The sequence below is a fragment of the Grampus griseus genome (assembly GCF_964374135.1).
Source record: "Grampus griseus genome assembly, chromosome: 15".
In the NCBI taxonomy this organism is placed as follows: Eukaryota; Metazoa; Chordata; class Mammalia; order Artiodactyla; family Delphinidae; genus Grampus; species Grampus griseus.
In genome coordinates, this window is record NC_139009.1 from 62,753,715 (window position 1) to 62,776,904 (window position 23,190).

Below are 23,190 nucleotides of genomic sequence, written 5' to 3' on the forward strand. Positions count from 1 at the left end.
CCGGGAAAAGAAATACAGGAGGAGAAACTCCTCACCCTGCCCTGCCCCCATCACACACCTACTGGCACACCTCATGCCTGGGTCCAGAGTGGGTGAGGGTGAAGAACCCACCCATCCAAGATGATCCCGTCTCTGGGGACTGCCGCTGGTGTCCTCCCCCAGATCCCGGGCCCCATCAGGTGGGAGAGTGGCCCCCAACTGAGTCCTATCAGACTGCTGCAGAGGAGGTGAAGAGGGGTTGAGAAGAGGCACCCATCCCGGAGCCTGGAGCTACTTGCCTTCACCCTGTAGATTTTGACTGCTTTAGGAGAGAAGGACCTGTTGGTGGCCTTTGGAGGCAGGAAGCTGGACTGTGGCTCTGTTCCAGCACCTATGCCCCCACCTCTGGCAGCGTCATGAGTCAGTTTCAGGTGCCCCTGGCAGTGCAGCCAGACCTGCCAGGCCTTTATGACTTCCCTCAGGGCCAGGTGATGGTAGGGGGCTTCCAGGGGCCTGGGCTCCCAATGGCTGGGAGTGAACCGCAACTCCGAGGGAGTGGAGATGGGCGGAAGAAAAGGAAACGGTGTGGTACTTGCGAGCCCTGCCGGCGGCTAGAAAACTGTGGGGCTTGCACCAGCTGTACCAACCGCCGCACACATCAGATCTGCAAACTGCGCAAGTGTGAGGTGCTGAAGAAAAAAGTGGGCCTTCTCAAGGAGGTAAGATGGATCTTGCGTGGCTGCCCTGACCCTTCCTTGAGGGTGCTGTGTTCACAGGGGTCTTGCTAAAGCCAGTTAAGCCCGTTCTCCCGCTTTGATCCTCCTGGTCCAGCTTTGAGTGGGGCCATAAATAGGAGTGTTGCTGTCTTTGGAAGCTGCTTTAGGCTCCTTTGCCGGGCCGACAGTTGATGGGAGAGGAACCGGGTTGTAGAGGGCTCTGAGCTAGCAGTCTCATCTCTGATGTTTGCATTTGATGCAGGACAATGATATCCAGCTTTATCTCTAGAAGTTTCTTGTCCTGCTTGAAGCCTCAGATGTGTTTCAAGGTCACACCAATGCTTGGGTGATGTGGGGAGTGATGGTGTCAGGTAAGGGTTGGAGGCTGATGGGTTTGGAAATGAAAATTTGGAGTGACACGGTGTTTTTTATGCTTCCCTGATGGAGTGGGATGTTTCTTTCCCTAAATCTTTTTGGGTACCATCATTTTTGGGATGATACCTAAAAGTGTTTGAGAACTTAATGAGAAACCCATGATTTGGGTTCCCCTACTAAACAGTACTTCTTGAGGTCAAGGACCATTTATCTCTGTGTTCTCAGGGCCTGGCTCAGTTCCTTGGTGTGTAGTAAGCACTCAGATACTAATTGAATGAATGAATGATTGTTTTTGAGACACTGTCAACCCCAGGAAGGAGTACTTCCTTAATTATGAGCAGGGAGGCAGAGAGAGGGAAGGAGTTGGAATGAGAGCAGAGGAGGAAGTGGAGAGGCAGTGACCCTGCACTGGCCATCTTTCCTTTCCATTCTGGTGGTGGGCTGCCAGCATGAGGTTGGTAGCAGCTGTAACAGCGGAGAGTTGGCAGAGGTAGGGACGAGTGAAGTTGAGCAGCTTGGGAGGAGCAGTGTAGCGGCCGAGGTTGCTCCAGGCAGCGGAACTGGCGCTGGACAGAGACGGAGGCCTGCACAGTCTGTGGGACTCCCCCGCTCTGCCACTGATTTGTCCGAGGGCTCGGACAACTCAGGTCCCCTCTCTGGGTCTGTCTTCTGCCTGGGGAGATGCAGGGGTTGTGCTTGATGGCCTTTGAAGCCCTCTCTAGCTGGGCTGGAAACCGCTGTACTTCTGAGAGCCGGGGTACCTGTGGCTTCCATGGGCTGGCGGCTTGCACTCGGGATTTCCCTGACTGCTGAGTTCAGAGCTGTGCCGCCAGCTTGGTGGGGCTGTGGTCCCGTGGCTGGGAAGAAAGATCCAAGTGTTTTGGTCAGGAAAGTGGGTGTTGCTGGGATGTTTCTGCCCCTTCTCACCTTGTCTCGCCCACTCCCTGTGGAACCTGCATATCACGGTCCAGGGACGGCGGACTGATGCTGTATTTCCCCGGTCTCAGGTTAAAGCAGACATCTGGATCACATCTGCAGCTCCCCAGCCCAGCCTGGGAGACCGTGTCCAGCTCCTTTATGTTGCTGGTGTTTGGGGGAGTTGGCATCCTGCTGGCCCAGTGCTCTGTGAGTCATTTCTGAAAGGGGGGTGGGATCAGGGGTAGGCTTCACTCCTGGGCATGAGATCTCGTGTTTTGGTATAAGTAGGACCTGCCTCGGCTACCTTGTGAAGCTTGATTCCTTTGCTTGCTTCCTGGTAGGGTTTACCTCCTTCTCTTCCACCTTTCTCTCACTCCGTTCCTCTCAAACCCTGGGGGATGAAGCGGGCTCAGCTTTCTGGGCTGGAACACGTGGCTCTTGTGAACTGTGTTTAAGCTCTTCTTTCGGCAAAAATGAGGCATACCTGAGTGAAAGGGGCTGGGAGTGAAGCCAGGGGCCTGTCATCCTTGCGTGTAAGCTGCTGGCCTGGGCTTCCGGTGGTCGTGGTTAAGAGACCGGGGATCTGGCTTGGCTCAGGCTTAGAGACAACCCGGCGGAGAGATGTCTGCATCCCTGTGGACCTTGCCGTGGCCGGCTGCCCCTCTAGGCCCCCAGGGTCAGGAAAATGTGGCTGGTGTCCTGTGATCCCCCCTGGACAGAGGGTCCACGTGCTGATCTGTGCACCTGTGCTGTCCCATGACAGAGTTCTCCCAGTTTCTGGAGAAACAATGGAAAGGGGACAATGGAGTGAGCTTTGTCTTAAAGTTAACTTTCTTTGACTTAAAGAGCAGTACTTTGTTTTAAGGATAGATACTTTCTATTTCTTGATGTTTAAAAGTGTGCTTTTTTAAAATGAAATGGAGGTGTTGATAAAAATTAGATCTATTTTTTTTAAAGTCTTTACTTGGCAAAATACAAAATGGTAACTAGTGTCTGTCTCCACAATTTTTTTAAATTGGTCCTTGAAGGCTGAAACTGTGGGAACCACTGTCCAGGCTACACTGCATTTGACGCATGTATCTCTGGCAGAGTTGACAGGCCCGAGAGGCTGTGCCTGAGTGAGGGAGCCCAGGGAACCAGCCCAGCGTTTACAGCCCCCAGGGGACTGCTGAGACCTTCACTAGGTCTGAGCAGCCATGTAGCAGAGGGGACCTGTCCCAGGATTTGGGAGGTCAGCAAAGGAGGAGACCCGTAGAACTTTATTGTTTTTCAAGCTGTACATTCTGTTTATTATTTTACTTTTTAAAATTTTATTTATTTTTTTATACAGCAGGTTCTCATTAGTTATCCATTTTATACATGTTAGTGTATACATGTCAATCCCAATCTCCCAATTCATCCCCCCACCACCACCCACCCCCGTCCCAGCCACTTTCCCTCCTTGGTGTCCATGTGTCCGTACGTTTGTTCTCTACATCTGTGAGACCCATAGAACTTTAGAACTTGGCCCCTGCTCTTCAGGTGGGACAAGACACAGCATCCCAGGAGCCTCTTGGGAATCAGACCCTCTCTTTGCACCTGTGCTTCTCAGCGTCTCCTCTTCTGGGCACCTTTCTTTACTTCCATCCTGTCTCTACGTCCTCCAGCTTCCTTTGGGGCTTCTTCTGAGCTATCTGCTGACAGCTGCTTTGTGTCATCCTGTGAGGGGGGAACATTACCTTGACTATCTTGTCTTCCTTCCCTGCTCCTCAATTTTTTACCCAGTGCGGGTAGGTGGTGCAGCAGAGCCCATCTACTCAGAAAAGTTCAGCATTTTAGTAGTAGAGGCAGCTCCCAGGGCTGGTCCTGTCCACCACAGATGTAGGTGACTACTTACTTCTCTGGGCCCTAAAGAGAGGTAACACACCTGAAGGTGTTCATTCCTGTAACTGAGGTCTTCCTTCCTAGTTCCAGGGAGGATTGAGATCCTAGGCTGATGTCGGAGGCTATTTGACTTCCACATTCTTTTTACCTGAGTGGTGGCTTGTAGCACAGTGAAGACGGCTGATTAGAAAAGTAGGATTTGGTGAGTGTGAAGATACAGAACCCAAAGTAAGGGCTGTGCCGCTGACTCTCTTGAGCATTGGTTTTTTCATATGTCAGATGGGATAACCCTTCTTTGTGAGGATTAATTGAGATAAAATATGCAGAACGTCTAGCACATGGTAGGTAATCAGTGCACGGTGACAACACATTCCTAGAACATCTAGAAAAGAATTAATCTTTATGCATAAAAATTGTGTCTGTTAGTCTCTGAGCTTTAATTGTTTATTAAATGTTTGTTTCAAGACATCCCTACTTGCTCATAGAACTGTGGGGCCAGGCAAAGGGAGGGAGACATTTGCCGGCCTCTTTGCTGGGGGAGGAGGCTGGACACCCAGGAGCAAGGAGCCGCTGTGGCCCAGGGCCTGACTGAAAAGTTGCTCATGGTGAGGGACGTAAATGTCTGATAAAAAGGGTAGGAGAAAACCCCTTTGTGAGAAAAACTTCCCTAGAAGTATGTATACATAAGGCTGGAAGCATGACCGAGAATGGGTGAGAAATGAAGGGAAATAGAAATATATATGGTGTGTCTAGCCCTCAGCCAGTTGAATTTAGTGGCTGAAACAAAGCTCTATGCCAGTTTTGAGACAGGATACCTTGGAATCGGGGATCTCTCAACAATATCAGAACCTGACCACTTCTTGCCTCACCTGCTAGTAGCTCTGGCTTCCTGAAGATGGAGGCTATGAGGAGGGATGCTGTCAGGCGGCACCAGTTCCCACCAGCAAAGGAAGAATTGATTGGTAAAGTAGAAGTGATGAGACTCTTTAGAGAAAGGGACCCCATCTCAGCATTTCTGAATCCAGTGAGAAGCTTGGGCAAGGAGAGGTGTTTACCATAGACTTTAGAAAATAGTTTTTCGGTTGTAAACAGTTTTAACCCCATGGCTACAGACTCTAAAAGGGAAGTTAGCTGGAGGGGTAAGATTGCTTTTGAAAAAGGAAATGCTGACTTAACTGTCCTAAATGGTGCCCTAAGGAGGAAGGTGGTGGGACTGGGGAAGATCTGAACCGTCCATGTGGCTGCTTGGGCTGCTGTCTATGAGTGCAGATAGTAAAAGACCGTGCTTTTTACATGGAAAGGGGTGCGCTTCAAGTGTAGTCTGACGCTTTAAGAGGGACATAAGAGAGTCCAGTGGCCAGAATGTGCTGAGGTGGTGGAAAATGCTCAAGACAATAAAAGGCTTTTATATATTCCCAGCAAGAGCATAGAAGGAAGAGACAGTCTTACAGCTTTGGAGCAGAACTAGTGACAGAGAGAGAGAAGCCACTAGATCCCTGTCATGCCAGGGAGTATAAACGGGGGAGAGACCACAGCATGTGTGGTTAGGAAAGGAGAGCCAGCTACCCTACCTGAATCTGAGTCATTCACTCCCTACTGCACACCTTCAGATATACTCATGGAATGATATCGTTATGGAATTCTGATGGTTGGAAGAGGGCCAAAAGACCAGAGACAGGCAGAAAGTTCCATTTTTCAAAGAGATTTTGGAAATTATAAACCAATGTCAGTTTTTGACAGTTCTAGAGCAGATTTTTTAAAAGGTGGTTCGTGAGATTTAGAAAGACAGTGGTGAGCTTTGAGGGTCCCTGTGGTTCTTTACAAAGAAACTCAGTCAAACCAATGGGCCTGGATTTCTGCAGATAAATGTTATTTCCTGCCAGCTTCGTGGACAGATCAGAGGACCAGTTTTTATTTAAAGTCATCCTGAAGAGGGCACAGGTATAACTGCCTTGTTCAAACTTTTAATCAACCAGTGTGGATCAGGGATTCCATGTTGGGATCGCCTGGATCCCACCCCCAGGGATTCTAGTTTGATTGGTCTTGGGTGGATCTCTACTGGGCTGGGGCTCCCCAGGTGTATCTAATGTGTAGTTACAGTGGAACTCCTCTGACACAGGTGAGAGCTGAATGATGGGCACCCACCTGGACTCTTTACTGCAAATTGCTCACCTGAGTCTTAGGGTACCCGAATGGTTTACAGCCATACTTCCTCCTTGCTAATCAGTGGCCCAGCAGCATCGCATCATCTGGGAGGTTGTTAGAAATGCAGAATCTCAGGCTTTACATCAGAATGACTGAATGAGAATCTGCACTTTAACCACATTCCCAGGTGATTTGTATGTCCATGAGAGTTTGCGGAGCTGGTCTATGGCATTTCTGTGAGTGGAGAAGGGGACAGAAGTAAGTCTTGATGAACAGAGGTAAAGAACTCCAATTGCAGGGACTTCCCTGGTGGTCCAGTGGTTAAGACTTAGCCTTCCGGTGCAGGGGGTGTGGGTTCGATCCCTGGTCGGGGAGCTAAGATCCCACATGCCTCGTGACCAAAAAATCAAAACATAAAACAGAAGCAATATTGTAACAAATTCAATAAAGACTTTAAAAATGGTCCATATCAAAAAAATCTTTAAAGAAAAAAGACGTAATGGGAATAAAAATTTGATATATTACACTTAAAAAAAAAGAACTCCAGTTGTCAACAAGGGTAAGGAGGGTGATCCAACCCATTTACCCTGTATGCCAGGGAGACGAGAACATCTTGAGATTTACTTCATGTTTATTCTTGTTTTTCTGGAGTCCATTTCTTTCTAGTCTAGTGAGTTATCAATAAAATAAGCCCTTTAAGAACTTGTGTGTGTGTTCTGAGAACAGTTGGGAAAGGGTTCTCAGAAGACGTCTGCTGCTCAGCAGTCTGACTTGGAACATGGGAGCCCCACGAGAGAGTATTAGCTGGTGGTAGTTGTGAACAGGAGGAGCACACCCATAGAAACCGGGGTCTCATGGAAGGGTCTGGAGGCTTAGGAGCTGAAGGGATGTGTGCCCCCTCTTCCTAAGATGTAGGTAGGAGCAGGTGTGATCAGTGGGTAGGTGGGTGGTGGCAGCGGTAGTAGTGGTGATGCAGATATTTAAGTTGAATGATAGAACAGGGGTTAAGAAGATTGGGGGCAGTCTGGAACAATGGGCTTCAGCCAAACTCAATGGAATTTAATCAGGGTAAATCCAAAGCTCTGCACTTGTTTTTAAACAAAGAAATAGCAGGTAGGAATAGCTGAAACTCTGAAAGGTGTGTTGACAGCCTGTCTCTAGGAGCTCTGTCAGAGTAGTCACATGCAGGACAACTGAAGAAGATGAGTTGTTCAGCTTGGACATGAGTGGAGGAACGCAGGCTAAGATGAGTCCTGTGTGGAAGAGGGAGTCAGTTCCTTTGTGTAGGGGAATGTGTGGAACTTTTATTCGAGGGTAGAAGTTAGCAGGTAGACTGAATCCATGTTTGTTTGTTTGTTTGTTTAACATCTTTATTGGAGTATAATTGCTTTACAATGGTGTGTTAGCTTCTGCTGTACAACAAAGTGAATCAGCTATATGTATACATATATCCCCATATCCCCTCCCTCTTGCATCTCCCTTCCACCCTCCCTATCCCATCCCTCTAGGTCATCAGAAAGCACTGAGCTGATCTCCCTGAATCCATGTTTGAAAACAAGAATTTTCTAACATTTATAGCTGTTCCAAGACTGAAGAACCAGCCCTGTGCCTGCGTGGGTCTGCGTAGAGGCTGGATGTTCTGGCTGGGATGTTACAAGGACGTCCTCTGTCAGGCGGGGTCTTCCACACGTGGTGGTCTCTTGCTCAAACTGTGTAAAGTATAACATATTCCTTAGACAACTACATTGCAGAAGAAACATCGCTTTTAGGCCATAACGTTTTTGGTCAATTTCTAGACCTGATTGATCTCAGACCTGGGTTGGAATATGGTCTGTAAACTCTCTGAAAATTTCAGCCAAGTGTGTGAATGTGCAGGGGTATATTTTCTCAGGGGAGAGGGCTGTGGTTTTCAGCAAATTCTCAAGAGTATTCATGACCTCCCAAATTTAAGAAGCATGCTCTACCTGAGCTGTCCAATATGATAGCCATTAGCCATGTGTGGCTACAAAAATTAAAATTAATGAAAATTAAATTCAGAAACTCAGGCACACTAGCTGCCTTTCAGGTGGTTTGTGTGTTCGATTTTTTATCAATATGAGTAGTTCTACTGGACATGGAGTTTCCCTGCGGGGTCTCTGAACCCTCACTGAAGACTGTTTCTGGGTTGGAGACATAGCTGTCCCAGTTGGTTATTCCTGGAAGGATATTCTGGGATAGGGTTCCTGTTCCCACCCCAAGGTAAGTGGTGAGGGGTATGGAGGGGGCAATGCTTTCCTGGGTTCTAAACAACCCACGGCAAAGCTTATTGCATTTTTTTTTTTTTTTTTTTAACTGAGCATGCTCTCTTTATTTATTGCTTCCCTTGAAGGCATGGGCCATGTTTTAATTATCTGCTGTGGGGAAAAACAATAGGAATGCGGTGTGGCTCCCCATCTGAAGGTGCTCTCTGAAGCTGCCTGGGGGAAAGTGGCTTCTCCCACCCTCACTCGTACCCAGCAGCCCCGGTGAACCTTGCCTGAGGGCTCTTACTCGGGCACATGCCCCACCCCAAGTCAGCAGTCACCTCTCTGCCTTGGGCCTCTCATCCTGGAGAAGGGAGTGTGGTGGCTGGGTGAGTTGAAAGACCACATCAGGAGTCTCGGGAGTTGTCACTGATTCCTCCTCCCCCTCCCATCACTTCTTTATCGTTCCCTTGTGGACTGAGGGCAGGATGCTCAGGAAGAGAGAAGGTGTTGGAGAGGAATACGACCCCTTTATCTACCTTGAGCCCTGCTGCACTTTGGCTGGGAGAGTCCTTTAGGGTTGCTTTGGGCCTCTGCCTGAGTGTGTCTGTGCAGGGCCCAGGCTGCTGGCACACCTGGAGTGGACACACCCCTCTGTGGCCTTGTCTCCTGTCATTTGCTTAAGAAATCTGATAACCTAAGTTTTTATTAGTCACTGAGGGAGGGAAAAAAAAAAGCCGGCGCCCCAGTGTGGGGTAACTGGCCAGCCTTCCGGTGACCACGGGGGGTTGCTTGCTTGCTTCAGGTCGCACAAGCTCTGTTCCTGCGCTGCTGGCTCTGACCTGTACATGTTCTAACTCCCTTGTGCCCTGTCTCCCCACACCCAGCCAGGGAATTCGTGGACAGAATAATGCACCTCCCACTACTAGTAGAGCAGCAACTCTAGATGCTCCAAATGGAAAGGGAGTTGCATTAGGTAGAGTCATTTGAGAGCGTTTGCCAGAATGCACGTGTCCCATAGTCCCCCACCCCATTTAATTACTGCCAGAGGAAGCCTCAGGAAGGGGTGTGGAGATGCTGGGTCAAAAACAAGTAGCAAGGTACCGGACCATAGAGTCTGTTCCCTTCTGAGCCTTTCTTGTGGGAAGGACACTGGGTGGCTCTCTCTGGTCTCATTTTGTTCTGTCTTTTTCTTGATTTCTCTGCCCTTTAAGAGTAAGTTCTGGGTACCCCAGTTCCCTGGTTGATGCTGGGAATGATCCTGGAGCCCCAGAAGAGAGAGGGAATGGCATCCTCTCACCATGAGCCTGGGTCCTGTCTGGATGGTTGACGCTGCAGGATGCGGTGGGGGTGTTGGGAGCCAGTGAGAGGAGAAGAGCTGGTGCTAGGAGGATACGGAGGAGAGGCACCTTCCTGGAATGCTTCCTCAGTCCCAGGACCTCCAGTGTCCCCTGTGCCGGGGGAGGGCAGCTTCTCTCTCTGGCGTCGCTTAAGTTTCCAGAGACAGGACGTCATCTGCTTTGACTGGTATACCTGCAAGTTGCCTTCCCAGCCTCCTTCAGCACATCTCGCCTGGGACTGGCTGTGTGCGAGGCGCTGCGCTGAGCCTGAGCCATCGGTAAAGGGGAAGCAGCATTTACTATGTCCTTAATGAGCTCACAGTCTGGGGAGGGAGGCAAGCGTGGCAACAAACTATTAGTCTGGTAGGGCTACAAGGGAGGGATGCCTTGAGGGCAGAGACCAGCCTTAGTCACTGTTAGGTGAAGAGAGACCATCGTGGAAGGGAAGGGACCTGTTTTGAGAGTTTCAGCGTAGGGATATGTGAAAGATGAGGGGGGGTACTTCTAGGAGGAGGGAGGCATCTCCCCTGAAACTGAGCTGTGCAGAGATGCTACTCGAATGCTCACGGCTGGTGGCAGTGGTGTGGAAGGACGCGGACAGACCACAGGGCACCAGCTGAGGGTGTTCATGGGTCCTCAAGGTGGAAGGTAAGATGCTTTGTGTTAATTATTCTTGGTAGTCTTCCCCTGGGGCTGCCCCCAGGTTTCTAAACCACTCAGTATTCCTGTCTCAGCTTCTCAATGAAGGTTCTGTGTTATTTGCTTGGATCCTGGAACATTTGGTGGTCCAAGGCTATTGAATTTGGGGTGGGGAGACCGTGATGAGGTTCATAGAATATAAGACCTTCTTACAAGCAGTTAGGATGGCTTGTGGGGTGTGGGCAGAGCCACAGCTGCTGCTTGTCAGCCTGGGGGGGTCTGGGTGCATTCTGTTTGTTGGTATGGAAATATGCAGGTGGAGTTGCTGGCTGGCTCTGCTTTCCCTCTGACATCACTGGGTGCCTGAGTTCAGTCTGGTTCTATTGCATCTCCAAGGAGGAGCACCTTTTCTTCCTTTGCTGCTGTTCTTTCACCTCCTTGTCTTTCTCCTCCCCGAGATTGCCGTTGATACAGACTTCCGCTGCCAAAGCTAATTGTGAGGCCTGATCTGTGAATGAAGGCAAAGGCAGTTCCCATGACAACTGCAAAGAGTTTGAAATATAGGGGATGATGTGTGTGTGATGGGCTGCAATTACTTGGGTGGAAATTGATGTGTGGACACTGGTGACTTCAAACATAGGTTCTGAAGGTGGAGAGGATGTTGGGTTTCTTTGGCAGATCCTTTGTGTGATGGAGAGGGAAGGGAAGGTCACAGATTTCCCCCACAGTCGATTCCAAGTGCCTTCAGTGTGTGGAATGCTGGGAAAACAAAACAAAACAAAACAAAAAAAACCCCGGGGCTTTGAAGAGGCACGACTCTAGCCATTCTGGTTGGAGAGGCAGGACACACAGAGACAGATAGCAGTACCAAGTGTCAAATGAGAAACATTGGAAGTGCTGTCAGCTGGCAGAGGTCTAGGGTAACCTGAGAAGGCTTCCTGGAGGAAGTGGGGCTTGAACTGAGCTTTGAAGTAAAGCCCTGTGGGGAGTGACCTCCTTTAGGACACAGGCATGGCAAGAGAGGAGAAGTTGTCATCTGCCCCCTGCCAACTCTAGAAAAGGTAGGTTGATAAGAAAATCATAGAGCTACACAGAGCAGCACCAGCTGTATTGCTACAAGTGGCGGGGGCGGGGGGAGGCGAGAGCCCTGCTCAGTCTCCCAATTTTTCAATCTGTAGAATGGGCATTAATAATTCCTGTCTCATTGGTTTGTTTTGAGGGTTAAATAAGATACAGTACATCATGGTCCAGTTATGGGGCTTGGCGTGGCGTTGCTGCTTGGTTGATCCTCCTATAAACCCCCCCAAATCTGTCTCTGGATGCATCCCCATTTCCTAGTCTTTATATATCTGTGTAGGTTCTGGCCTGTAGGTAACTGTGTTTCTGAGGTTCTCTGTGTTGGGGTATTTTGTGGGTTCTGAGAGTGAGTTAATCCATTCACCTCTCCCTAGTGGGGAGGGCTGTGGCCCCATTCCTCCTGCTGGGAGTGCAGTGGTGTCTAGGGGTCATGATGGAAGGTGGGGAGGGACCTCCAGCTCCTATGCAGAGGGGTCCCAGGCACCTCTGGGTTGGTCACTGTGAAGCCCCAAGTGTAGAAAGAGGGGCAGATAGGGGAGGGGGTCAGGTGTGAGGTGTGGAGAATGTCCCCGCTGGAGGCAGAGTGGCCCCAGCATGCGCCTCTGTGTCTCCTTGGAGCTGTAGCGTTCCAGGTGCTTCAGAAAAGGGCAGGAGGCCAGGGTGGGATAGAGATGGTTGCAGGTGCCCTGCCTTGGGGACCACGGGCTCTGCTAGGGTGTCTGCAGTCTGCGGGGGGTGAGGCGGGACCTGTGGTTCAAGCAGAGAGTCAGGGTGGCTCTTGCAGCCTTGTGAGGAAGACGTGTGCTGGCTGAACAAGGCTCGGCCTCGGCTATAGTTCAGATGGCAGGTCGTGCCCTCCCAGGAGAGCAAGTATTCCTCTGATCCCTGGGGACCTCAGAGAACAGGTCGACCAGGAGAGTGTCCTCTACGTCTCAGTGCCCAACCCCCTGCCTCTCCACCCTCCTTGTGTAGAAACTCAGCTCAGCACATTCCAGCTCTGTGCAGAGCCTAGTGAGTAGGGAAGACGGGGCCCCTGCCCACGTGGGGAAGACGGCCGTGTAAATAAATAACTGCACTTGGTAGTGACGGCTCTAGAGGAGGCCCCAGGAGGAGTGGGTGAAGCTCCTGAGGGCTAGATGAGCTGGGAAGGTAGCAGTGGCAGGTGACATTTCGATTAAGCCTTGTACCATATTAGCTTGCCAGGTGGGGGAGAGGGAAGGGAACCTAGGCAAGGAGCAGCATCGCCAAGTCTCTGAGGCATGAAAATATTACTGTTCTTAGACCCATAGCTTAAAGGGAAGTGGTCTGGTTCAAGAGACCCTATCCCTCTTTAAGTTTCCCTGAGGTTGGCTGGGAGAGAGGGCTTAAAGAACTGGAATGAGAAACACCTGGGTTGGAATTCTAGCTCACCACTCACCAGCTGTGTGTTGATGGGCAAGTAACAACATCTCTAAGCCCATTTTCCCATAAGGTTGTGTGTGGACAAGTCAAATGAGATGCTCCCACAGCATGGTTGGCACAGGGCCTGGTACCTAGCAGGGGCTTGATAAACTGTGGCAGCCACAGCAGCAACGGTATTGATTGTTACTGTCCAAGCAGTGTTAGTTGCTCTTATCCAGCAGCAGACTGTATGAGGGTGGGTGGGGCAGGGGTTTTGGGGACTAGGATAAAGGAGGGACTTCACTTGGCCTGGCCGAGGTAAGAGCCAAGGGGTGCAGAAGCCCATGGCTCAGGACAGTGCTCCTTGCCCTGCCTTGTCACCTGCCTTCCTCCCTGCCCTGGGGAGGAGCCCCGTAGGGCTGCTCTTTGCCCCCAGAGGTGAGGCAGGTGTGGGTCCTGGTGCCTTCTGGAGTCTCCTCACCAGAGCCCAGCTTTGCTGTCTCTCATGAGGCAGCTCGTCCCATTCTGAGTACCCCCTTGGAGCTTCAGGGAGGGGGCAGTAATTGGGCAGGTGTGGTGGAGTTGGTAGCAGAGCACATCACTGAAATGAGCTCTCCCACATCCTAACTAGTCCTACAAGTCACATCTGTGAGTTGAAAAGTAGCACACAATGAACTCTCTCAGAAATTGAGTGGTAGCTAGCAGCACCTGCAGTGTGGCAGGCACTGTGTTGCATTTTTTCACAGAATCCTCACACCTTTGTATGAGGTAGCTGCTTCTGTAAAATAGAACTGCAAAGTAGGCTAAGGGAGGTAAGGTACCACCACCAAGGTCCTGCAGCTAGATAGTGGAGCCAGGAAACTGAACCAGATACATGAGTACCAGAGACCATATAAGGGTCCCCCTCCTAGAAGACAGAAGCTCTGGGGTGTTCAGCTACAGGGAGGGGATGGGGTGAAGCAGGATGTCTCCTGGGTTGCCTAGGAACTGCAGGGCTTTCCTCTCCCCATTCTGTTCTTTCTCCTTCAGTCTCCTGGGTGCTGCAGCCTTCAGAGGCTCAGAGTCTGGGCTGCCTCCCCTCCTCAGCCTTTCCAGGGGATGGGAAGCCCTGAAGTCTGGAGGCGCCTCCTCCTGTGGCCTTTCTAAAAGAGGAGGAAACATTGAGGGTGGTGGTGGTGGTGAGGCTGTCTGGAGGGGGTGGCCTATGTTCAGGCACTAGGGATGAGTATTCCTAGGGTGAGGTGGTGTTCGTGTGCAAGGGAGGGCAAGTCTGACTTGGTGAGGCTTTGAGCCACAGGCAATGTTGGCTTCAAGAGGAAATCTGCTGGAGGGAGGGAGGAGTAGGACTGCATAATGGTTGAGAGTCTGGTCTGTAGAGCCGGATAGACCTGCCTTGGAGTCCCAGTGCTGCCGTTTTCTAGCTGTGTCACCTTGGGTAAGTTACTTCACTTGTCTTGCCTTGTTTCCTCATCTGCAAAATGGGGTAAAGGTTCATACTGCCAAGGCTTTATTTTTTTCTTCTAAGATTGCAGGGGCTATTGCTTTTATAGCGCCTAGCACTGTCCTAGCTGCTGCTAGGATGAGGCAGTTTGCTGGTGTCCTAGGGCTAGAGAGTGGCCTGAGGGGGAAGCCTGCCAGCATCTGCTCGACCCCGACGCAGTCTGCCTTTGACCCTGTAGATGCAGAGGATGCCTCTGGGTATTACCTTCTGGTCCCCGACTCGGGAGTTGTTGAGGGTGTCCCGGGATTCCCCGCCTATCGGGGAGCGGCGGCGGGCCTGGGCCACAGCCAGCTAGGCTCCGGCACCCTTGGCTGTGCCCCCGCCTCCCGGCTGGGCAGGTCCAACCCCCGGCGGCCCTGCCCCCGCTCGGCCGGCGGCGGGGATTGGCTGGCGAGCGCGCCGCCCCCTCCACACCAGCCTCGCCGGCGGCGGGGAGGGGAGCCAAGCCGGCAGCTGGCCGCCGCCGCCTCTGCAGTGCCTCCCTCCGTGCGCTCCGGCGGGGATAATGGGAGGCCCGCCGGCCGATGCACCAGAGGAGGCCGGCCGAGGTAGAGCGGGCAGGGCGGGGAGGGACGAGGCTAGACCGGACGCAGGAGGAGGGGCAGAGCCCTCCTGGATCTTGGGAGGGTGGAAAAAGGAGAAATGAAAACAAAAACACTCTGGAAGGCGAATGAGCCCTTCCACCGCGCGTCTGGGTGGCAGCTGGAGGCAGGAAGATGGTCCCTGCTATCCTTTCTTTCCGAGGCCCCGTGCCTCCCCTTCTCCCCCTTTCCCTGCAGCGGTGCTGGGGGTGCAGCAGAAGGACTTTGCTGCTTTCCTGGTGTCAGCCTGGCTCATCAGTCTCTCCGGCTTCTTTTGCAGGTGGAAATAAAGGCTGGTGAAGGAGCCGGGCCGTGGGGGCAAGGGGCTGCTGTCAAGGTACCTTGTGTGTGTGCGTGTGTGTGTGTGTGTGTGTGTGTGTGTGTGTGGTAGAGGTGAAGTGTTTGATGGGATTGGATAAAAATAAAGGGTCTCCTCTGGTGATCCCTTAATCTCCCACTGTGTGTGTAGCAGCAGCTGAGGGGGAGGGGCGGCGGGGGTGTGGGCGGCCAATGAATTCTCAGGCCTGTGTGGGTTTTGTTTGGATTCTTTTTGCTTTCTCAGCTGGATGGTTTGGGTGCAGTTGGGATTGGGTTTGTTGAACTGGTTTTTTTTTTTTTTTTAAGACATGCAACCCACTCCCATCTTTGCCTCTGGAAATCTCTCGAGAATGTCCCTGCCACTGTTGGTTTGCATCCAATCTGCAGAAATCCTGGGGCGGGGGGGGGGGCGGGGGGAGAGGTTAAGGGGGAGGGGGAATTGTGCTCCTGAGTCTGAAGCTGATAGGGTGTCATTAGTCATGCTGCTGTCACCATGGAGATGGCTGGAGGAGAGGAGGTGGTGGGGGTGAGGATATTTTGGGTAGGGTGGGGGCTGATGCAACATCATGACTGGGAATCCTGCAGGCGGTCGACTGCTGTTACTCTGTGCAGCTTGGTGTCTGGGGGACTGGAAGGGAATGTTACCAGGTGCGTGGGAAGTGGAGAAGGGGGCACTGAGCTTCTCCGTGTGGTTGTCTCGGGGCCAGGGCTGGGGTATTTGGGGCAGGGCAGAGTCTGTGGAATATAAGCCATTACGAGGAAACACAGATGTTCCTCCCTGGTTGGCAAGGACCAGGATCAGTAGGTTTCCTTGGGCTTTGCCCTGTTTTCAGGGCTGGGGATCCGCCGTGAGTTTGGGATTACTCAGCAGTATCCTCTGCTGGCCCAGGGTGGAGAAAACAGAGCAAGAGGCAGCTCAGTGTGGCTGCCTCTCAAGTCAAGAGAAGAGAGGCTGGGGAAGGAGTGTAGGGACAGGTAGGCAAGGCAGGACTGGATGGGACTTCTAGGAGGAGGGAGCCCATTCCTGCCCCTGCCTCAGCTCTGTCTTCTCCTTCAGCCCCTGGAGCCTGTGAGGAGCTGGGGGAATCTGGTTGCTTGGGTAGCAGGTGGGTGAGCTGCTCATGTCCCCAGATGCTCTGAGATTTTTCTCCCTGGAAATCCTCCTCTGGCTTCCTGGGAAAACTGCGGGAAGCTCCCTGGAGGCGCTGGAAGTACCACCCTCACTGCCTGGGTGGGGACGCTGTCAGGGAGGGGCTCTGCCTTCCCAGAGGGGATGGGGGCTACTGGGTGAGGCTGCGGGGTGGATCAGGAGCTGGGGTGGTTCCCTGGCTTCCTCCCAAAGGAACTTACATCAAGGAAGTACTTGGGGGAGGGCAAGAAATTTGCTTCTGGGAGAAGGAGAAGGGCCAGGTGGCATTGGCTCTCCTGGGGAGCTGGGCAAACCTTGATGAGGACGCTAGTAGTGGGTGACCACCTGGGACAAGACCGTGGTAGGCCCCTGAGGCAAGCAGAGGTGGTTGATACTGGCGATGCTGTGCGTGGGGAGGAGAGAGCTGTGAGCTCACTCCACACCCCTTCTCCGGTGAAACCCCCAGGTGTCACCTCCACTTCCGCCTCTGGCCGCCCACTGCTGTAATCACCTGTGTGCTGTTGAGGGCTGTGGACACGGAGATCATGGAGTACACCTGTTCTGCCCCCCACCCTGGGGAAAGCAGGACAAGGGGATGAGGACAGGTAGGCTCAGGGAAGGGGCAGCTCCCTCCCTCCTCTGTGTCTTTGGCCTTGTCAGCCAGAGCTTCTCTCTCTGCTGGGAGGAAGGACTGCTGGCAGGTTTGTTTACTCCGGAAAGCACCCCCTCCTGCCTAATGATGGCTTCTCTTCAGGTCTTTCCAAGTGTGTTCTCCTTTCCTCCCTGCCTGCATTCTGCTGTCCCTGCCGTCCTGATGGAAGCTCCCAGCTTAATACCACCACCCTTAGTGTTGTGGGCATGGAGCAGGGCTGCCTGGAAAAACAGAGGACGCCCTTCAAACATGTCTTCCTCCTTCCCCCTTCTCAGAGTGGGGCCTGAGCTGGTGGCGTTTTTATTATTTATTTATTTTATAAAATGTATTTATTTTGGCTGCGTCAGGTCTTAGTTGTGGCACGCGGGATCTTCATTGTGGCACGTGGGATCTTTCGTTGCAGTGCGCGGGCTCTCTAGTTGTGACGCGTAGGCCCTAGAGCTCACGGGCCCTAGAGCGCGGGCTTAGTTGCCCCGCAGCATGTGGGATCACAGTTCCTGCGTCCCCTGCATTGGAAGGTGGATTGCTAACCACTGGACCACCAGGGAAGTCCCGGGCAGCGTTTTTAAAGCTCTGAGGTGTTTGTGCTCGTTTTCATCGTTGTCTGTTGGAAAAGCCTAGCCTCCTCTTGGTCCAGGTTGCCACTGCCAGCAAGCACTTGGATCTGAGCCCCTGTTCCTGGTGCCACCTTCCCCCCAGATAGTTTTCTTAGGTGGCCAGTTGAGTGTGGTGTCCCACATACTCTGGTGGAGCAGTTTTGCTAGATCCTCTTCCGTCAGGAGGTGGTGGTGTAGGAAGATGTGTGTGGCGTGTGAGCTCATTCAGATCAGGCAAAGACTCTGGGACACAGGACAAAGGGGTCTCCCAGTCTGTGTTCCCACAGGATGGGCACAGGATGGGTAAGCCCCCTGGGTGAAGGGTATCCAGCAACCAACGGGAATGTGCTCATCTACTGTGTGCTGAGTCCTGCCAGGGTTTCAAGAATATTCATGATGTAGGGTGTGCGTCATGCCTGTCACAGGCATAGAGTTGAGCTTGATGAACGCACGTGGTCATTTACTGTCTAGCGTGTTACATGTCTACTCACGATACCCCGAGGAACATGCCATAGCATACGCTGTTGCCACTGCCTCCCTCTTCGCAGCCCGGACAGGAGTGAGTGCCCAGTGCCGAGAGCACCAGGCTGCCCTGCTCTCGGGCTCCCACACTGCTCCCATACTCTGCCCCATGGGAACCCTCCACTGGCTGAGGATGTGTGGAAACTGTTTTGGAACTGTGCCCGGGATCTCTGCCTTCTGTCTCTCCTTTGGGCCACTGCTCCTTTTGTCAAGGATCTGTGATCCTCAACTTGCCACACACCGTGGGTCACTCCTACTAGTTCTTTCTCGCCTGCTCTTCCCACTCTCCAGCCCTCTGTGTGGGTCCAGCAGGAAGTCTTTTCTCTCTGAGGTATGTTTACAAGCAGTAGTGAACTTGGGGAGATATGGAAGCAGGTGAGCATATCAGACGATGGTAGGAAAGGAACCAACCAAGAGGATTTCAGAGTTGAGTTTGAGAATGGAAAGAGAGGGCTTCACCATGCACAAGAAGTGGTAGAGTTAGAGTCCCAGAGCTCAGCTCCACCTCCTTGGTGACCCCAGCCATGTTTTAATGTTGTGGGAGAGCGGGAAGACTTTGTAGTACAGGTAGGTGAGTGAGCCGAAGGGAGAGCCTTCCTGCCCACCACGGTGCAGGCCCTGGAGCTACCTGCAGGGGTCACTGTGATGGCTCCTTAGCCCCCTTGCTGGGCTGGCTGAGGAGGGACCTAGGTGCTGGGCTCCCTCCAGCTGTAGATGGACATTTCTGCTAGAAACCATCATTGTGGTCTTGCCAAGTCCCCTCCCATGCCCCCGAGGCTGTAGCAGATGGTTTGGCTGGCTGGGGATGGGGGCAGGGAGTATTGGGAGGCCTTGGTTTGGCTCAGCTTTTGGGTATCTTGTCTTTCCCACCCTGACCTCCTGGGCATTTGGCCTCATTTTCTCTCCTACTCTGGCATCTGGCAGTCAGCTGAGGACTCCCCCTCATTACCAGCCTGTCTGGAGCTTCTGAGGAGGAGATAGCTTCCTTATCGATTAGTTTAGGAAGCCTTTGGGCAAATAGAGATGGGGTGGCTGAGACAGTTAAAATCCACAGATTATCACGCTATCCAGAACTGTGATCCTCTTCCCATTCACTTTATCTCCCTTTCTTCCTCCCTTTGTCTTTCTGCATTTACTGAGTGTTTACCACGTTCCAGGTATAGTACTAGGTCCTGAAAAATAAGAGAAATTATGATTTGATGTTCACAATATCACTAGAAGTAAGAGACATCGACCAAGTTGCCTAAAACTGTAACACTGAGCGCGAAAACCATCACTGGCAGGTGTTGTCGTTGTTGTTTTTAAATACAGTAAATGCTTTTGATCTTTGTGCTGTGGTTGTGAACTGGCACGGGGCAGACCAAGCCTCTCACCCCCAGCCAGCCCTGCTCTTTACATCTGCTTTCATCGTCGACTTAGTGGACCTCCTAGGACTTTGAAGGAAGCATCAACATGCCAACCGTATGTTCAATAAGTTAGTGTTTCCAGGATCTGGCGAGTACAGATTAGCGTAGTGGGGGTCAGAAATGGACCTGCTGAGACGATAGCTTAACTTTGTTTTGTTTTAATTTTTAAATTTTATTTTAATTTTTTTGGCTGCACTGGATCTTCGTGGCTCCGCGTGGGCTTTCTCTAGTTGAGGCGAGCAGGGGCTACTCTTGGTCGCGGTGCGTGGGCGTCTCATTGTGGGGGCTTCTCTTTGTTGCGGAGCACAGGCTCTAGGCGCGCGGGCTTCAGTAGTTGTGGCTCGTGGGCTCCAGAGCGCAGGCTCAGTGGTTGTGGCGCACGGGCTTAGTTGCTCCGCGGCATGTGGGATCCTCCAGGACCAGGGATCGAACCCGTGTCCCCTGCATTGGCAGGCGGATTCTTAACCACTGCGCCACCAGGGAAGTCCTGATAGCTTAATTTTGAAAGGAAGGTGTTGGCTTTAGATGTGTTGGGTTTGAGATTCAGGAAAAGCTGGAAGAAAATACTGTGCCTGGGCAGTTTACCTTGAACCTGAAATTGTCTTCTACTCATTTGAAGTGTGTGGGTCCTGGAGCCCTTACTGCTTTAAGGAGCGCCCATGAGGCCACTGGCTGGGAAGAGGAGGATGAGAAGTGCAGTTGTCCAGTTTCTTTTCCTGTCTAATCCCAACTCTCCTACTCTTGGGTTCTTTCATTAGCCATGCGGCAGTCCCTGGACTTTAGTCTCCTCTGTAAAATGAAGGGGTTGCCTCCAGAATTAGTTTTTCTCAAACTAAAAGGGGGGAAGGACCTTCTTCCTAATTCCCAAAATATTGCAGACCAAAACAGGTCCTACTTTGTACAACTAGTTGGCAGCTCTAGCCACGTGTGGCTCCCCTCAGGAGTTCAGCACCATCTAGACCAATCTGTTAGCCATTGGATGAGATGGTCCAGCGAATGTATACTTGGACGGAGCAGCAGGTTCAACTTGCAGTGCTGGTTTCTAAAGGCTTATTCTTGGTTCCTGTGTTTATGTTGTGGTGAACTGGTGATAAACGGTTTATGGGCCATTCCCTGAACAGCATTACTTTAGAACTTTGCTTCTGGGAGAGCAGAGGGTCTCTGTTTTGACCCCTGTCTTCCGTAGTCTCAATCTTGGGGACAGAGCCACCACTTGGAAGAGTAGAGATCTTGCTGCCCCCGAATTCTCTTGGAATACCTCAAAAGATTTTACTTGCATCTCAGCCTCTGTAGATAAGGATGCCTCCTGTCTGTCCTTTTATATCTGCAAGTCTCAGGTTCTCATGGTGGATCGTCAGAACCTGTGGGGCAGGACTGTGTGTGTGTGTGTGTGTGTGTGTGTGTGTGTGTGTGTGTGTGTGTGTATGTGTTTGTGTGCTGCATGACTTAGAGGAAGAGAACAGTTAAGGCAGAGGCCAGGCCCCTGTAGTTGCCAGAGTGAACTTGGGCCCTGCCAGACACTAAAGTTCCATTGCCTTGGGCAGGGTACCTTGACTTCTGAGCTTTCTCCATTTGGTGGCTTGAACAAGTTCAGGCTGTGTGAAGAGGGTGCTGCCTGACTGTACCAGGCTGTGCTGGAGCCAGAGCCAGGAGACCGTGCCTTCCCAGTTGGGATCATTGTTGCCCTGTACCAGAACTCTAGTGGGGGAATACAGAAATGGATTTCCAGTGGAGTGCTGGAGGCTGTGCTCAAGAGATGCCTACCCTGTTTTCCCTGGCACTGCAGATTCCTTTCTCTTCTCCACCTGTGCTCTCCATCCTAACATGCTCTTCTCACAGCCTCAGCCCATCCCCATTCTCACCCCTCGTGCTTTGAACTCAGCCCTAAGTAGACTGAGCAGAGAGAGGGCCTCCAAGAGCACTGCTTTGCAGGGCATGGGCAAAGGACTCCTTGTGTCAGAGTTATCTAGGAGCTTGTAAAAACGCTGCAGGGCTGCCAGGCCGAGAGAGCCATCTGTTGGGGTCACTCCTGTGGGTTCCAGTCACATAACTAGGTAGAATGGATGCAGGATGACTGGGTGTGGGAGCCCCAGAGGTGAGTGTTGGAACCTCTCAGCAGGTGGGTTGCGTGGCATCCCCTTTTCACTGCCCCTACCGCTTGTCCCTGAGTCAGGTCCTACCTGATGATTGAGCTATACACTGACCTCTGCCCTGTGGCCCTTTTTTCCACTGTTACTTCTCCTTGGTTCCTGTTTTCCAGCTGTGGGTTCCCAGTGGTGTCATTTGGACCCTGGGTAGTAGTTAGGGCTTAGTTCTGGGGTTGTGTGGTTGGAGTGGTATATGCCTTGGGGCTGTATTGACAAGTGATCTGGAGCAGTCTGAACACCCAGCTGGGAGCCAGAGCCCAGGGTTCGGTGTCCAGCCCCTGGGAAGCCCCTCCCCCTTACTTTCCAGAGGCTGCCTCCTCCATGTGGGGGTCTCTGCTGAGGTCTGGGGAAGCGGCATGTGGAGGGAGACCTGGGCGGGTGGCAGGGCGCTTCAGCCCTAAATACTTGCTCCCCTCCACAGCCTCCACCAGGATGCGCAGGGGCCACGCTTCAGCTTGCCTCCAGAGTTGCCAGCGGCCGGGCCCTCTGGTTCAACTAGTTTAGTGCATATTAGAATCGTCTGTGGAGCTTTTGAAAAAGAAAATATCAATGTCTAGGCCTCAGACTCAGAGAATCTGATGTAACTGGTCTGGGGTGGAGCCCAGGCCCCAGCATTTTTCACAGCTCCCTAGGTGACTTAAATGTGCACTCAGGGTTGAGAGCCACTGCCCTCATTCATTTTGGCTTTCCCTGTGTCTCCTATATCCCTGGCTTGCCCTGGAATTTTTTTTCTCATCTATTGATAATTATAGTGAAAATCTTCCCAGATGCTGTATTTATTAAGACAATGAGACATGTCAGGCAAAATACTGGATTGAGTGTTCTGATCCATAAGTTCATATTCAAACCAGAATTTAAGAGGGAAATTCTGTAGCTGATGACAGAAACTCAGTGTTCTCCTCTCAGCTTTTAATTTTAAAAAACTTTTATTGAAGGATAGCATCCACACCATAAAAGCACATACTGTGTACAGCTTGGTGAGTTTTCACAAAGTAAGTACACCTGTGTAACCAGCACCTGGATCAAGAAATGAGTACCCTCACCCCATTGCCATTGTTCAGAATTTCTGAGGCATTTGGGCAAAGTAGGTGAAGCTATGCTTAGTATAGCAGTGTTTGCTTGCTTTGGGCCTGGAGGACTTCAGCTGGTCCTCTCTCAGGAACACCTTTACATGCCTGTGTGGGTGTTCCTGAAACTGAGTGGATTTCGAGGTGATAGGGCGCAAGGCAGAGGAGTCCTGCAAGCCCCTCCCTGGTGTTACCCTCTATTCTGTCTACCCTTTACTTTCTTTTCCACCTTGGCCTTTAGGCTTGCCAGTCCTCAATCTTGGCTAAATCCAAAAGTCTGTAACATCTTTTGGCTTTTTAATCTCTTTTTTGATTGTATAGATACTACATGTTCCTTGGAAAAATTAGAAAATAGAAATAAATAGAAGGGAAGAAATTTGTCCATAACTCACAACCTGTTTAACCATTTTTAACTGGAATATCCCTCTGCACTCGATTCTATGCACACTGGATGCTTGTTCCGTGTTCTTTATAAAATTGGAGTCATGCTGCATTATAGCCCACTTTTCCCTACATAATAACTCACTGCAGTGCTATCTGTTGAGCACTTACCATGTGTGTGTCTCATGGGGCAAAGTTTTCATAGTTCTCTCTCTCATAGTTCTCATGACAGCTCC

The 23,190-nt window shown here is 51.5% G+C and overlaps 1 protein-coding gene across 2 annotated transcripts in view; it reads left to right on the forward strand.

Moving 5' to 3' along the window:
• Positions 1 to 395: 395 nt before the first annotated feature.
• Positions 396 to 23,190, forward strand: part of TET3 (tet methylcytosine dioxygenase 3) — a gene marked incomplete at both ends in the record, with an annotated part of 106,250 nt that continues 83,455 nt past the window's right edge. The window contains 2 exons of one of the 2 annotated variants that reach the window (XM_082672455.1): positions 396 to 698; positions 15,017 to 15,073. In XM_082672455.1, the coding sequence (XP_082528581.1) occupies positions 396 to 698; positions 15,017 to 15,073 (360 nt within the window). Of the gene's footprint in view, positions 699 to 14,679; positions 14,704 to 15,016; positions 15,074 to 23,190 lie in introns of those variants that run through there. The other variant, XM_082672456.1, reaches the window with a different exon arrangement.